Source organism: Pantherophis guttatus, chromosome 1 (genome assembly GCF_059756535.1).
Source record: "Pantherophis guttatus breed Tessera chromosome 1, ASM5975653v1, whole genome shotgun sequence".
NCBI classification, from domain to species: domain Eukaryota; kingdom Metazoa; phylum Chordata; class Lepidosauria; order Squamata; family Colubridae; genus Pantherophis; species Pantherophis guttatus.
This window is the reverse complement of record NC_142063.1, coordinates 99,010,682-99,026,834: the sequence shown is the minus strand read 5'-3', so window position 1 is coordinate 99,026,834 and position 16,153 is coordinate 99,010,682. Positions and strand designations below refer to the sequence as shown.

The 16,153-nt window shown below is 36.4% G+C and overlaps 1 protein-coding gene across 3 annotated transcripts in view; it reads right to left on the bottom strand.

The window, feature by feature from the left end:
- The window catches only part of TRIM66 (tripartite motif containing 66), a 59,765-nt gene that overhangs the window by 26,805 nt on the left and 16,807 nt on the right, over positions 1 to 16,153 (bottom strand). For 2 of the 3 annotated variants that reach the window (XM_087879129.1, XM_034417026.3), the window contains 9 exons: positions 14,526 to 14,636; positions 11,487 to 11,637; positions 10,219 to 10,351; positions 9,649 to 9,765; positions 8,502 to 8,616; positions 6,920 to 7,066; positions 5,768 to 5,885; positions 3,412 to 4,370; positions 577 to 720 (listed from right to left, as the gene is read on the bottom strand). In XM_087879129.1, coding sequence (XP_087735255.1) covers positions 577 to 720; positions 3,412 to 4,370; positions 5,768 to 5,885; positions 6,920 to 7,066; positions 8,502 to 8,616; positions 9,649 to 9,765; positions 10,219 to 10,351; positions 11,487 to 11,637; positions 14,526 to 14,534 — 1,893 coding nt within the window. In that variant the 5' untranslated portion in view covers positions 14,535 to 14,636. The remainder of the gene's footprint in view (positions 1 to 576; positions 721 to 3,411; positions 4,371 to 5,767; positions 5,886 to 6,919; positions 7,067 to 8,501; positions 8,617 to 9,648; positions 9,766 to 10,218; positions 10,352 to 11,486; positions 11,638 to 14,525; positions 14,637 to 16,153) is intronic. The other variant, XM_087879137.1, reaches the window with a different exon arrangement.

Sequence of the window (16,153 nt, the reverse complement as noted above, 5' to 3'; positions counted from 1 at the left end):
CATTTCTGCCCATTTCCAATATTCTCAATATAAGGAAGTGAAATTGCAACAATGTACTGTCTGTAACACTCCCAGCAGCAGAAAAGCCTCTGAATTTGCAAATCAAATCAAAGTACTGCATATTTATTAAATTTATTACATCAAAGTGGGTCCTTGCTTCACCTTGCAAATCTGCTTTGATAGGGTGATTTGAGCAATTTTGTTGTCAAATCAAACAATCCTTTCAGAGTTTTATCTTGCCATAATGGTATCTAAAACAAACTAAAGGCATTTTGATACTAACCCTAACCTTAAAATGGCTTCAATTACTTTGCAACAGAAATATCAAAATCATCTTATCCAGAAAGCTCATCTAACAAATATCGCTTTTTCCTATGTTTTACTTCATTCATAATGATCAAATGTGCTTATAAATAGCACGATACCATGTATGGTTTCTACACAGAATTTCTCCACAAAGGTGAAAAGTTCATCTTCATTTTTTATAATGGTAGAGAAAGAGGTTTTTTTAAAGCAGTCATATAGAATTTTTTTTTAAAAAAACACATTATTTTACAGGAAGGAAGGAAGGTTTACCTTTCTGACTGGACTCAATATACTCTCTGGAGATTGCATGTTGACAGTGGCTTCATCTCCTGGCTGAGACATAGATGGAATCACATTTCTGTCAAGAGGAAGTGCTGGTTTTTGACCTTCTGATTCAGCAGAATCTTCACCAATCTTTCATAAAGAAATAGTACATAGATATAATAGTTTATTCAGTCAATGTCCAGCAAAATAAACGAATAATAAGCACATGGCAACAAGATCACTTACAGTATATAAATAAGATCATTTATATTATCCAAACAAATGGATACTTTTCAGGCTTCATATATATGTATATTCTGTGTTAACCTGCCTGCATTTGGCTGCCTAGATACTATCAATTTAGATGTTGGTATCCATTTTGAGGTTCTTAAATGTCCTTACCCCAGTATTTCAGTGAACACGTCACTTCTCAAATGAACTTCATAATTCTTTCAAAATTTCTCACATATAGGAAACATTTATGAGGTTACGGAAACCTGGGAGACCACCAGTTGCTGGGAATCAGCAGAGTGGTAAAAATAGTCCCCAGATCCTATTTTTCTCACTCATTTAGTTTGAATTTTTGTTCTTGCTACTTTTGTTTGTTCAACTTTATTATTTAAAAAGAATATTATTTGAATTAAAACATGGTAAATCATATTGATTGCCTTTCAGCTGAAAATATATTAATAACTTTTATAAATAAAACATTGTACTATCTTAAAATAATATTTCATTATTATTCACCTGTGAGACAGCATTTTCATTCCACTGGTATTTTAAACTTATAATGTTATCTATTATGAAGAGGAAAATGTTTATTTTACGGAATATTCTCACATCATTTCCCCAGGTAATGAATCTGAGCATATATTTTCCTCAAAACTATTATTTGGTGGTATTTGACCCCAATAAGACTTTTTCAAATGGATAATAAGGTGGATAAAATGTGTTGGAGATGTAAAGTGGAACTCGGGACATATGCTCATATGTGGTGTAAACGTAATGGGGTTGAACTTTTTTGGTCTAGGATAGAAAATGAAATATTTGAAATAATTAAGAAGAGGGTCAAATTGAAATTGGAAACCATATTATTATTAATATTGAATGAAACAACATTAACAACTGGAGAAAGAGAATTGGTGAGGATTTTGCTTATAATGGGGAGAATTATAATTACTAGATATTGGAAATTAAATGTTGACTTAAAATTAGAAGAATGGTACAATGAAAGATGGAAATTTGCATTAAATGATAAATTGACTTGTGATATATAAAGAAAATGTTTTTTGGAACACTTGGCAACCATTTGTGGACTTTGCACTTGGGAGATTGGATGAATCGGCACCAGTACCTTATCAAAGAGATTTCTGGAAGAATTGAAGACTTCAATTTCCTAAAACTTCCTTTCCGTTTGTATAGCACGTTGGGGGAAAAAAAAATTCTTTCCTTACTATTGATTTTTTGTATTGATTTTTTTTTTCTTTCTGTTATTCTTTAACAATAAAAATATAATAAAAAATTTAAAAAAAAAACTATTATTTGGCCCTGGGAAAAATACCAGATTTCCTCCCAGAAAAGGACTAATGTCTTGGGAAGATGAGTTTTATCCTGATTTTTTTATCTAAAAAAAGAAAAGGTAAAGATTTCTCCTACCAAACATGTCCAACTCTAGGGGGAGTGCAACAGAAATGCATTTTTAATATGTGCCCAAAGTAAAAAATGACAATAAAGGTTATTTATCTATCTATCTAAGAGTCAGAATTGTCCAAAAACCTATGTGGTCATGTGGCTGGCATGACCATATGCCGAAGCCGCATCGAACGCTGTTACCTAGAAAGGATAGCTATTTATCTACTTGCATTTGCTTGCTTTTGAACTGCTAGGTGGGCAAGAGTTGGGGCAGGAATGGGAGCTCACTCCGTCACACGCTACTTAGATCTCGAACTACCAACTTCCGATTGACAAGCCCAGTGTCTTAACAGGTCAGCCCTCTTACAGCATGGAAATATATAGAGAAAATTTACTTCTAATGATAGACTAGGCACTTGTCAGTGGATTCTATTTAAACAATGTTTGGTATAACTTTAATGCTAGTTGACCCTTGGAGTGACATGTCCAGCCTCATTCTTTTCTTGACCTGTCAGACACCATGTTCTGCCCCACCATGCACTAACTGTTGATTTGTTAAGTATTCTTCTTTAGGGTTTGTACTGGTCTAAGAGCCTGGAAAATCTAGTCATCCTAAATCACATCAAGGCACAGTTTAATGGGGTTCTGAGTAACATGACAATATTAATCCACCATCCTTTCCTTGATGTTATTCTTGATTTGCACCCCATCTTTCTGATCTGGTGAGCATGCTCTGTTCTGAGGAGGCCCAAAACATTTAAAAACAAAAACAAACATTAAAACATTAAAAAAACAGCTTAAATAAATATTACAATTATCTAACAACTCTTCACCTAAAGAAAGAGAAACATCTTTGCAGATTTCCCTAAAAAGATGAGTGAACGGGAGCCAAACGCAATCCATAAGAAACTGTTCTGTAAATTTATTTTTTCACATAAATTTCAATGGAAAGCTGAATATTTCAAGCCTAGCTTAAAGATCAGTTACCTGATAAACATATCTACTTGGATTTATTTAAAATAAGGTTAAGAGTTACCCTGTGGGAAGATGGATGACCAATAAATTTTACAAATAAAGAAATAAATAAGGTCAAATTAGCAGTTATTTCTTAATCTGGGCTAATTGTCTTTTAGTCAATCCTTCCCCAGCTCTGTTTAAGATTGAATATTCATTAACATTAGAAGAAGAAAATAAATCTAGTCAGCTCACTTGCTGCACTTCTTCTTGGTTTTGCTGCTGAACTGTGCTTGGCTGCCTGACAATGTAGTTTATCTGGCCAACAATGGTTTGCTGAACATGCTGAGGCTGCTTGGCCTGATTGAGCTGCAGGCTTGGTTGCTGAGCCTGAAGGAGAAGCTCCAAATCTTTCTTCATTTCCTCCAGTTCAAACTGGTGGTGCATGATGTCCAAGCTCTGTTGTATCACTTGTTCGTGAGACTTCTCATTTGGGCCTGCGGCAGGCGACTGTTGAGGTGAGAGTGGTGGTGGGGGTGGCAATGGATGTTCCTGTTGTGGTGGCGGTGGCTGTGGTTGTGGCGGTGGCTGCTGTTGCTGCAAATTATTCAGCTTTAGCTTCTGGAGGGGACTGACTTGAACCTGCACTGTTGGACTGTGAAGAGAAGACTGTGCAGGGATTTGCTGGGAGTGACTACCTTTGCTTTGGTGGCCATCCTGTGACGAAAGGGGATAAATAGGTGGAAGGGCGTGGTGCATTGGCTGCTCTTGGGAGTTCTTGCTCAACCTGGTAGTTAGGCTATCAGGCTCTTGATGAGATTTCTGCTCAGCACATGGCTGCATGCTTTTCAGCACTCGCGGGGCACACCTCTGCTCCCTCTCATGTTGCTGCAAGCTGTACTGCACAGGGAAATGTTGTGGGTGGTGTTGCTGCATTTCAGAAGGCTGGCGGAAAGGCTGAGGATGGCTCACAGTTTGATGAGAAAGCTGCCCTTTGTTCATATGTGGGATATTAAGGCAATGGGCACAGCACATGGGTGCCAGGCAATGGACAGGAGGCTGAAATTGGTGGGGCTGGTTATTGAGTGGGTCATGTTGTGGCACTGGAGAATGATGGCCATGATGGTGATACAGAGATGGCTGCATTCCTTGTATACTTGCATAGGTTGGTACATCTGAATGGTGGCTTGGCCCCCCTTCCATTGACAAGTGGCCTAAAAAGAATAAACCAGAAATAATGGAGGACAGTATTAATATTGAGTATTAATCCCCATATTAAGACTCTTTATCCAGAATAGGATGTCTATGGAGATTCTCAGTCATCCAGGTCATGGTTGTCCCAAAGGTGCTTTTTTGAGAGGTGATTGGACTTTCTGGTTTTTCTTTGAAGACGTTTCGCTTCTCATCCAAGAAGCTTCTTCAGCTCTAACAGCAGTTGGAAAAGCTTCTTGGATGAGAAGCAAAATGTCTTCAAAGAAAAAACAAGAGTGTCCAGTTGCCTCTTGAAAAAGTATCTTTGGGACATCCAGAACAGGACAATTTCATGTTCAGTAGGTGTAGCGAAGATACCCATCTAAAAGCTTTCCATCCTAGAATTCGGCTGACCTTATACAATAAGTATAAGAGCAGCAGGAAAGCAGCACTGATCAACTAAACTCTGAAAGACAGATCTACTCTAAAAACATAGTACTGAGTGAAAATAATGGTTTGATCCAATCTATCAGTTCATATTTTTTAATAAGTAAGTATGAGACTAATATATGACTAAAATTGTTGATATTTTACCAAAATGCAAAGCATCAGGAATCAAAAAAGGATACCGTAAAACACATGTCTAAAATGTGCCCTTTTCTAATTGCGGTCATTGTTGATTGTCTACCCAAAAAAACACTAGACTGAGCTAATGTACATTGAAGGAGGGCACTACAATATAGTAATCAATAGAATACCAATCCATGGAACTCCTTAATAATCAAAATAATAATGTGGTCGTCCCAGTACTTATCAGCACATTGGGTGCATCTGCGCATCAACAAAATGCCATCAAAACAGGATATCATATTCCCAGGTTCAGGAGCCTTTCAAAATCCTGAAGACACCAATTTTGGGAAAACTGTCGGCAATCCTGTTATGCCATTTAATAATGAAAATATAATATTTTACTTTCTCCATTTATCAGTTAAACAGGAGACTGGATCACTATGATAATCAGAGGTGTTTTATTTTCAATATGGCAACAAGAAGGAAAGTGCTAAAGAATCCTTTGGCTCTGCCAGTCATCTAAAACCTTCCAGTGACCCCAGAGAACTGCTGGAACAAAGCTCTTTTATTGGGAAATGCCCAGCCTGCAGTTTCTTACTATGGGCTCTCCTAGATTCTGATTGTGTTCTGTTCTGTCACATCTAAAACTTTTTTGGAACTGTAAGAAACAATTCTGGGCTGGCTTCCTCATTCCCTAGGCCACAAAAGCATTAGAGAAAGGACAATATCACTTACTGTACATAGAGATAAAGAAACCGCCCCCCTCTCTCTCATTCTTTCTTTCTCTCTCACACATACAAATACATACATTTTTTCAAAAAATTGTACAATTATACAATATACTTTTTACCTAAATTGGATAGTTGTTTAGTCCAAAAAGACGGGTCCCATGTGAATCTGATCTTCCAAGGACAACCCACATCTGCATTACAGTTGGTTTCTAGCAAACGCTGAATCTGAAAAACAATCTAGTAACAAACCAGAGAATTATAGTTTGATGCAATAAATATATAATTGGCTGCTTATACCTTAGGACTTGAAATGGGCACCTAGTCGTATATTGTTCCCATTCACTATGGGCTTGCTTACATATTTAAGTGGAGATTCCTAAGCTATTATGAACTGAAAAGAAAAAAATTAATAGAACTCTATTTACCATAAAATAAATTATCTTGCATTTAGACAATAGAGACTAACTCAGTTTTATCAGCATTAGGAATTTTGGAGGCAACAAAGGTTGGCCACCATAGTAATCAAATGAGGATAAAATCAATGTGGCTCGCGTGAAAAGCCATTCCAGAATAATGTTTATTATACAGGTAGTTCTCAACTTATGACCACAATTGAGCCCAAAATTTCTGTTGTTAAGTAAGAAATTTGTTAAGTGAGTTTTGCCCCATTTTACAACTTTCTTGCCACAGTTGTTAAGTAAATCACTGCAGTTGTTTAGTTAGTAACCCGGTTGTGAAGTGAATCTGGCTTCCCCATTGACTTTGCTTGTCAGAAAGTCACAAAAGGGGATCACATGACCTTGGGACACAGCAACAGTCATAAATACGAACCAGTTGCCAAGCATCTGAATTTTGATCACATGATCATGGAGATGCTGCAAAGGTCATAACTGTGAAAAATGGTTATAAGTCACATTTTCAGTGCATTCATAACTTTGAATGGTCACTAAATGAACTTTCATAAGCGGAGGACTACGTGTATTTTTCTTAGAGACTTAACAACTATTTACTTCTGTTGATATGACTATTTTTATTTGCTTAAAATCCTTTAAACATTTTATTCACAGGAACAAGGCACTTTTGATCTATCAGTACTACCTTCTTCTCATTGTCTACTTATTTTATTTTTCTCTTCATAATTTTTCACCGATCATTCAAGAAAAATCAACCTGAGTAATTCTTATAGCAAATCCTCTGTTCATTTAAAAGGTCAAACTATACTTTAGACAAGAAGCCCATTTAAAGTATCTTGGGATGAGCATTTCCCTTACCAGTTCTTTACTGAAGAGGAATGGAACGGTGCTTTTACTGCATACTGCCCAGCTAAGAAAGTTTTGCACGTGTTCAAACTGCCTATTTAACATCATGATTCCCTGAAGCTGTTGTTCCATTTTTTGCTTCCTTTCACTGGTGATCCGCTGTCAACAATCAGAAACAAAGAATCAAACAGTCATTTTAAAATATAGTTCGCTTTGTAATAAATGACATTTATGTTCAAAATGAGATATAAAAATCCACAAATTAGATTGGGAGTAAAGAACCTTTGCTAAGTCAATAGGCACAAATAAAATGGTTCACGCCTACGCTCGACACTCTCAGAAAATGGCTGCCACACAAGAGTGATTTGTTCACATAACATTTAGGCATGGCCCCCAGTATGCACAGCTACTCACAAAGTATTCATTCCCAGAAAAATAAACTGTTTTTGTAACTCTCTATCATCTCAAGAATTTTATGACTGGAGCTTACTTTTGTCTCTTTTTCTGTGTAGATGAGCAAGCAACCAATACAACAGCCATTTTTTTGTTTTTATTTTTAAAGGTGGCCTGTAAGACTTGGGTGGGACCTGAAGCATTCTTGTAAATACAATTATCAAAAGAGGCTGATGTTTTGGTTTTAGCACACTGGCTAATTTATTTCTAATTTAAAAACTATTTGAAAATTAATTCAAGTTATAATTAAATACTAACGCTTTAACCAATAAAGAGTGGGAGAAGTTAGTTTTCATTTGTTCTCTTTTCCTTAGAACAGAAATTGCCTTCAGTATTAAGTTACTGCAGATCTAGGTTGACATTGTGAATCCCATTGATGGTACAGATCTAATAAATATCCAGCTGTTGTGGTGCCACAGCCACAAGGTGAGGTGGGGTGGTGGTGGAGCTGCCTTATGAGCCCCTCATCAGCTTACCTCAGGGCCCCTGCAACCAGGCCATCCATGCCCCAACAGCTGCCTCACAGCGGCATCACCAGCACCCATGTGCAGCAGGAGCCCACATAACCCATGGCCCACTTCTGTTCGCTTGCGGCCTCAATGGAGCAGGAGGCTGAGTGGTATGTCTTTATGCCACAGCCACTAAGCGAGGCAGCTCCACCCACCCCCGCCTCATCTCATGGCTGCAAAACTGGCATGTCGCTCTGCCTCCTGCTCCATTGTGGCTGCGAGCAAGCAGAAGTGGGCCAATGGCCACATGGGGTCCTGCTGGGCGGGGCCAGTGGAGCCACTGCTAAGAGGTGAGGCACATGTTGGAGCATGGGTGGCCTGGCTGCGGGGCCCTAAGGTAAGCTGGTGCGGTGTGCATGGGGCAGCTCCACCCCCCTGCATCACGGAGGCCTCCTGCCCCGCTGCAAGCAAGCAAGCAGAAGAAGAGAGCCTCCCTTATATGGAAAAAAAAATAAGACACCCCCAAAAATAAGTCCATAGTGTTTATTTTGGGGCGCAAAAGAAAATAAGACCCAGTCTTATTTTCAGGAAAACATGGATATAACTAGTGAATTTATCAACCAATCAGTGCTGCAGTAAATTGGCATCTCCTGCCTCCTTATCTTCTTAGCTTCAAGAACCATCCTATTTACCTCCAACTGTTCAAGGAGAACATTTGTCCGCTTATTTATTTCACTGATTAGGACCATTTTGGCCATTTTGATCTGATTTTCTATTTTCCGTTGCAAGTGTTTTGCTTCAAACAATCTGTAGAGAAAGATTAACAATTTCAATAATTATAATCATGTTTCAAAATGTTTGGAAGAAATCATATTTATGGAGGTTACAAATGTGATTATCTGGGTTATCTATGCAGATAATGTGTGCAGAATGAATTTGTATATGGATTTAGGGCCTGAATTTTTCAAGTTGCAGGATGCATTGATCTACCTAATATTTACTTTTTAGCATTTGTTCACGGATAACAATTTAAATGGTATACTTAATGGGCTTATCATTTTTTTCTCAAAAGTGGAGAATATTTTTCCAATATTAAGCACTACATTTTAAAATTTTATTTGCCAGGACTTTTGAACAACTATTAATTGTATAACATTCAATATTTACTTGTCACAAATAAGTGTTTCAATTTTATTTTAAGGGTATTTTGGTATCTATTTTCACATCTTGAAAAAAATCAACCTAATGTTCCACCACTTTTTTCTCTGGAGTGACATCACACAATATAACTTTATACCCATAGAACATGGCTTCATTCTTTTTATTAATATTTATGAATATAAAAATCTATTTTAACCTCCATAAATATTTCAGAAACTAAATAAATAAACAGGTTATTTAAATGATGCCATCATATAGGCTATATATGCCAACAATGTCCTAACCTGTACTAGGTTACTTACTGCCCAGTAAGTCACAGTCCATACCATAGTTACACCTCTGTAAACATAGAAAAATGTCACTAAAGAAATCAGATTAAAGAGGAAACCTTAAAAATGTGGAATGCTCAAGATTGATATGAGGATTCTCTCATAGTTGAGGATTATTAGTTAGTGCACCACAGCTATGGTGCTTTAAACAACAGCATGACTGTATGATGTCAATCCACAGTGAAAGACGCTATGAATTTGCATGAATGGAGAATTTACAGAGTTAAAAAGGCAGAGGTACCAAATCATTCTCTAGGTAGTCCCAGGAATTAATTCTTAAGATTACAAATCAATTTGTCAATGAAAAAAGTCATTACAGAATTCTTAAAAGAGGGATCTCCTCAGTTACCTGTCTTCAATATGTTTAGCTGAGACTTGCATTACATTTTTTTTCTCTTCTACTTTGCAGGTTATGTTTTCCAGGATAACCCTCTGATTTTGCAATGCTTCTTGAAGATGCCTGAATCTACAGAAAAAAAGAAAAGTCTTGAAAGTTTTACCTGGGTTCAAAAGGCCAATCAGACAGTTTCCCCAATAGCTTGCCAATCCCTCCTCCTAAATTCGATCCTTTTAAAATTCATTTCTATTCTCCCTTCCAATTCCAAAGGAATTAAACAGTGTATAAAAACAAAATGTATTTTTGACTCTAGTCCTGCTTACAATGAGCAGGGCCTCAAATGCATTCCCACTGGCCTTACAGCACTGATTTATAGTAGGACAAAGAAGCTTCCTTGGGGTGGCCAAAAATAGGAGCGGGCACGTGGCTGTTGAAAAACTGAAAGGAGGGAATTCCAGCAGGTATAGCTTGCTTGAAAAGTTACATCTGCTACAATTGCCTTTTCTGCATAAGTCTTAAAAGTGTTTCTTATTGTACCAAGCCACCTTTGGGTGAGTCAACATGGCAATTTTGATTTTTTACCTGTGATCCTTGTGCTCCGTCAGGAGGCAGCAGCGACAGGTAAGGACGTCACAAGTCTCACAAAACAGCTTAAGCCTCTCTTGGCTGTGAATTGGACAAAACAAGGGACATTCATTGGCTTCCCCTTCAACTCCTGAAAAAGAAAACATTGCTATAAAATAAGAACAGTTGCAATTGCCTACAATATCAGGCTCGGGTGACAAGCTGGTCAGTCAATTCCTGTCACAGCCCATTGATTGGCAGTCAGTTGAACTGAAAAAAGTGGACTCTGCATTTTCAGGAAAAATTCTAGGAAAGAAAATGCAGGTATAACATGATGAAGTTGATTTTTAGAGAAAGATTGATAAATGTATGATTACTAAACGGTCTTGTATAGTAAATTCTGAAAGTTAATAAAATTAATCTCAGGTTGACAGGAGTCATGTATTTTTATATCCATTAAATTTCACGTTCATATGTAAATCATCTAAATCCTTCACATGCAAATATCATAAATTTATTATGCTCCACTATTTTAATTTAGAACTGAAAATCTTGTAGGGAAAAAAGAGCAGAATGTGACTTTTTGTACAGTGCCTTCAAAATACACTGTCCTTCCTCTGGAAGGAGCTAGGAAAAAAAAACAAAATTAGAGAAAGAATATGCATTTAGGTGAGTCCACAACATTTCAGAACCTTTTTCAGTTTCTCTTTGCTGATTGCCCTTTTCAGCAATTTTCAGGAAGGATATAGAAGTTCTAGACCGCAGCCTCTAACCTTTGGGGCACCAGGGACAGTTTCCATGGTGAGAGGTTTTTCTGTGGGGGTGGTTGAAGTGGTGAGATTTAAATTTTTTTACTACCTGTTCTGTGGGCATGGCTTGGTGAGCGTGGCATGGCTTGGTGGGCATGGCTTGATGGGCGTGGAAGGGGAAGGATATTGTAAAATCTCCATTCCCTCCCCAAACCAGGGGAAGGTTACTGCAAAATCCCCATTTCCTCCCAATCAGCTAGGACTCGGGAGGCAGAGAATAGTAGGAGGTGGGGCCAGTCAGAGATAGTATTTACCGGTTCTCCAAACTACTTAAAATTTCCGCTACCGGTTCTCCAGAACTGGTTAGAACCTGCTGAAACCCACCTCTGGGTGGTTGGAAGCTCACTGAATTCTGTTGAGAACTGCATCACATTAGCTAAGGCACTGTTTCTATACACACACAGGTCCTATAATTGAATTAAAGATATATCGTTCAGCATAAGAATGGGAAAAAACATGAGCAGGTTCCATTTCTACCTGAACATCCTTTCAAGGAGACAGGCAAAAAATGTTCTCCTCCAGCTTCTTTGCTATGGCTGTGTTCTTCTGTACATAAGCTACAAAGCCACTTGTTGCAGTTAGTACACAAACTGTGTGCAGGTCTCTTTTCTTTACAACCAGAGCAGTTCTGTAGCAGATTCAAACAGGAGAAAAATATAATTACATTGGGATGATTCCCATTAGCTGACAAAGTCACTGTCTCAGTATAATGCATATTTGGAAGTTATTCTTTTTAAAGGTGGCTTTTAGTGTTTAATAGTCAGCAGTGGTTTGAAGTACATATAACTATGATGGCACAGGTTATCTCTTTATTAGCATCTTATAGCATTATCCAGCCTTTGAAATTAATAATTTAAGGCAGGATTTATATCACTATAGTGATAGTTGACTATGAGATAATATAGATATATATTTTCACTAGAGAGAAAATAGTCTTAATGGACAAAAAGATTTCCATCTCTTAAACACTATGTAAGAGAGAGAGAGAGAAAATCAGGGGATAGTGAATTCACACAAAGAAGGTGTTAAATTGTGCAAACCATTCATTCTGCTAATATGTAGGTTGCAAACTTCCCTGATCATCAAATCAAAGAAAGTCCTTTTTCAGAGACCACCCAACTAAATTGAGAAATTTTAGAGACACCCAGTGACAGGTTTCCAATAGAGAATGTAAAGCTTGAGCACCTTATCTAGTGGCAGAAGTAAATATCATATATTCTTTGACATATCGCATTCCCAAGCTATTTAAAACAGAAGAATGGGATTTCTAGCTATGTTATTATGACTGTATGAGTGCCCAGCATCCTTCCTCATCAGCCATGCTTCAACCAGGGTGTTGAAGTTTAATAAAACCCATTTTCCATCCTTTGTTTTATAGGCAACATTTAGCATTCTGCACCATACACTGTACATTTGACAAGAGAAATGGAGAAACAAGTACATGACCCGTGCTTCTTGATCTCTAACCATATTTAATTCATATATTCAGTGAATGGATAAGGAGTCTGAGAGTTCAAGTATAGGAAGTTTACAATAAATTAGGAAATCTTATATGGATGAGACATATTTAAACTATTTCATCATCTTATGTGTTTCTTTGCACCTCAAAATATTTGGGAAGTAACAGGTAAGGATATCATTTCAGTCTTAAACACTTGTTCTATTTTTCTAACAAGTGTTTATCAGAATTCAAGCATAGCTGCAAGGCAAAATATAAATGTATCCAATCAAACACTATAGTAAATCACCTGTTGCAATTTTTTAAAAATGAAAGCAAATGAAAAGTATCAGATTCTCATGATCTTGTTCTCCCTAACTAATAACTATGCTTTTAGAGTGTTAAATCCTCGAGTTGTTGGAAATGTTATTTTCAAGTTGGCAGATCATAACTGGAATGTGTCTTCAAATGTCTTTTTCTAAAGCCCATGTTCCTTTTTTCAGGTTTCCCTCGATTTGTTTCGACAAACAAGTAATAATTCTTCAACAGAAGCACACACACCATACTAATCAGAAAAATGCCCATAGTCTCATGGAATTCTTTGGCGTTTGTAGATCCTACGCTTGTAGATCCTGCACAACTATGGTTAACTATAAATCTAAATTTCAGCAAAATGTAGTGCGCCATGACAGATAATATATATAAAATTCTTCATCTCCAGATCACACGACAGTACTGCCTAATAAAGAAAACCAAATCTAGCATGTGGCCAGCTATAACTTTTGAGCTATTAAAGGCTGGAATTCTTCATCATAGCTACCATGAAACCCTGAGCTGCTGTAATCATTATGGCCTCAGCCTGGATAGCTAAATCCTCCAGAACTGCCTTTTTGGTGTCTTCAACAGAGCGTCCAGTTCCCTGTTACCTAGGCTTCCTTTGTGTGATTATTTAGAAGAGGAAGTCCCTCTGGGAATTTGCCTGAATTAGACTGACTGAAAGCTCATGAAAGCTTTTCTCTGCACTCTCAGCTTGAGCCAGACTGTTGCTGAAGTAACATCTCTCTTGGGGCTCTGAGATCCTGTTTGTGCTTTGCCAGCTCTGAGGTTCATACTGTAAGTTTTATCAGAAGTGAGACAATGGAGAGTAAGAATTGTCTTTTGGGAAAAGACCAAGGCTAGTGTAGTTATTCCTTACTATTCAATACTTCTATATATTATATTTTTTTTCCCAAGTCATTACAAATCATTGAAAATCTGTGTCATGTATAGATATGACACATATCAGTTAATCAGTATATCAGTTAATGGAAGTAAACACACATTTTAACACTGGATGCAGCATAAAAACTTGAAAACTTTTACATTATATAGCTCTGATAATAATGAAATTCCATCCTGTATAACATGTACAGACACATGAAATGTATTTTATTAAGGAATTCAAGGCTGAACAGGACTAACCATTTCTTTTTAAGCATAACTGCTTCTTTCAAACCACAACTATGATCAACAGTAATTTATGCCCTGAGTATCTCCTTCTTTTGCTTCAAAGTGGCAATGGAACAATAACAACAATAAAAACATTGATGGAATTCAACCTATGCTCAGAATTAGAAAACTATTCTGTAGATAGAACATAGTAGACTGCTTCAATGAAGAATAGACTCTCAAGTCATATCCCTATTATGAAATGGAAATAATAGATTTTTAAGTTTGTTAAACTGAAACAGACTAGACTACTTAATCCACTAAAGGAGAAGCAAGACATGATCTACAGTTACTGATTATCTAAATTATTCAATTCAACAGTATGTTAAATTTTCAAAATAGAAGAACATACTATCAAGAACACTTAATTAAAGATAACTACACTAATAATCCTGAGAATTTATTTTTTGGATTAAGAAATGATTTAATAAATCAGATTCATTTATCAAAAATTCTTTTTAGAACCCTAACAATCAACAGGAGCTGGACTATTTATCCAAACTTGTACCATTCTTAAAGCATGAAAACTCTAAAGTTACTTAACCTACACAAGGCATACCAACTTATTAAACAACGATATACATACTTACCCGTGCCATGTCTGGCTTTTTTTGTGGCAACAATTTCTATAAAAGAAATCTTCTATGATACTACATTCCTTGGTACAGTAATATAGAAGTTATGTACAAAACTGATGCTACCTATATAAAGAGAAGAGGAAAAAAGCATCAACACAATTCAGAAAATCACATTTGGACACATTTTACATATTTGTCTTAAAATTTTAAATGATCATGTATATACCTAAGAATTCAGTCTGTCCGAAGAATTACGTACACAGAATAAAATAAACACCTGGCTAGTACAGACCCTGATTGTTTGTTGAATATATTACTGTATAATAACTGTACTGATGCATAAAATCAAGCCAAAATTTTGTTGAACAAATCATGGTGGCCTAGTTTGTATTTGACACTACACCAGAATAGTTAAACTTTACACATCACACTAAGCCAAAAAACATTCAACAATATTATGGACTGACGTTAAGGAGGACCCAGTTGTGGGGGCAATAAGCTGACTTTGTATAAATATACAAAAGGATGAAGGCTATTGCTGAGCACATTGTAAGCCGCCCTGAGTCTTCGGAGAAGGGCGGCATATAAATCAAATTAAAAAAAAAAAAAAAAAGGATGAACATTTTGTGACACAGCTGAACAGATGATTAAAGAGGATAGTTGGGGATATAATTTGTATGGTTCCTGATAGTACAGTTAAGATGTACATAAAATATTGGAAGGCTACTGTCAATTAATGTACATTATTAAACTATGTGAACTAATGTTCTGGCTCAATATAAAGTAATTTCCCACATAAGAATTAGCTGTATTCTTCTTAAAAAATTGCCTAGAGTTGATAATTTTCAAAATCATGATTATAAAGCAAAAAAGAAAAGGAATACAATCCATGTGTTAGATACATTATAATAATCTTAATTATTTAACAATTAATTAATCAGTAATTTGATTACTTGTGTCTCTTTAAAATCTGTTGTGTTTTCTCACAAATAAGGTTTCAGCTGGGCAAAAACAGACACATTAATGGCTTCTCCAAGAGTCTGTTGACTATCCAGAAACAGCTAAAATTGTCTTATTTCCTTTTTGCACTGAAACACTTATTATACAAAAATGCTGCTATTCTGAGGAAGTGGGGCTAGTGTTTATCCTTTCCAAGCTGCCAAAGTAATGAGACAGGCCAGACATTTTATATGATGTCTGTACGATTATGGTCGTAATAAAATGCTTCAACTACAGAAGTTTGTAAAATGCTTTAATGCATTTTATATGATGAACTTCTACTGTGTGATATTAAAGCAGGGTAGATATGCAAATGAACGGTTATCTTTGTTATTTCAAGTTCCCTTGGGATAACAAAATCTCAGCTTGGTTAAATTTTTCCTGTTAAATCAATAGTATATTGAAGATGATGATATCAAATGTTGAGGCTGAGTAGGTTGACTAATGATAGCTCCAAAAGATTTTTCTGGTTTCATTTGGAAAGAGAATATTGTAAAATTTGGTCTCTCTCTTGTATGCTATTCTCAAAAACTATGAGGTCTCTAAGGCTCGACTCTAACTTCATATCACTTTTTTTTTAAAGTATAGAATTATCAGAGAGTTAATGTCATTTATATTTTCTTATTAAATGCTCTGTAAGT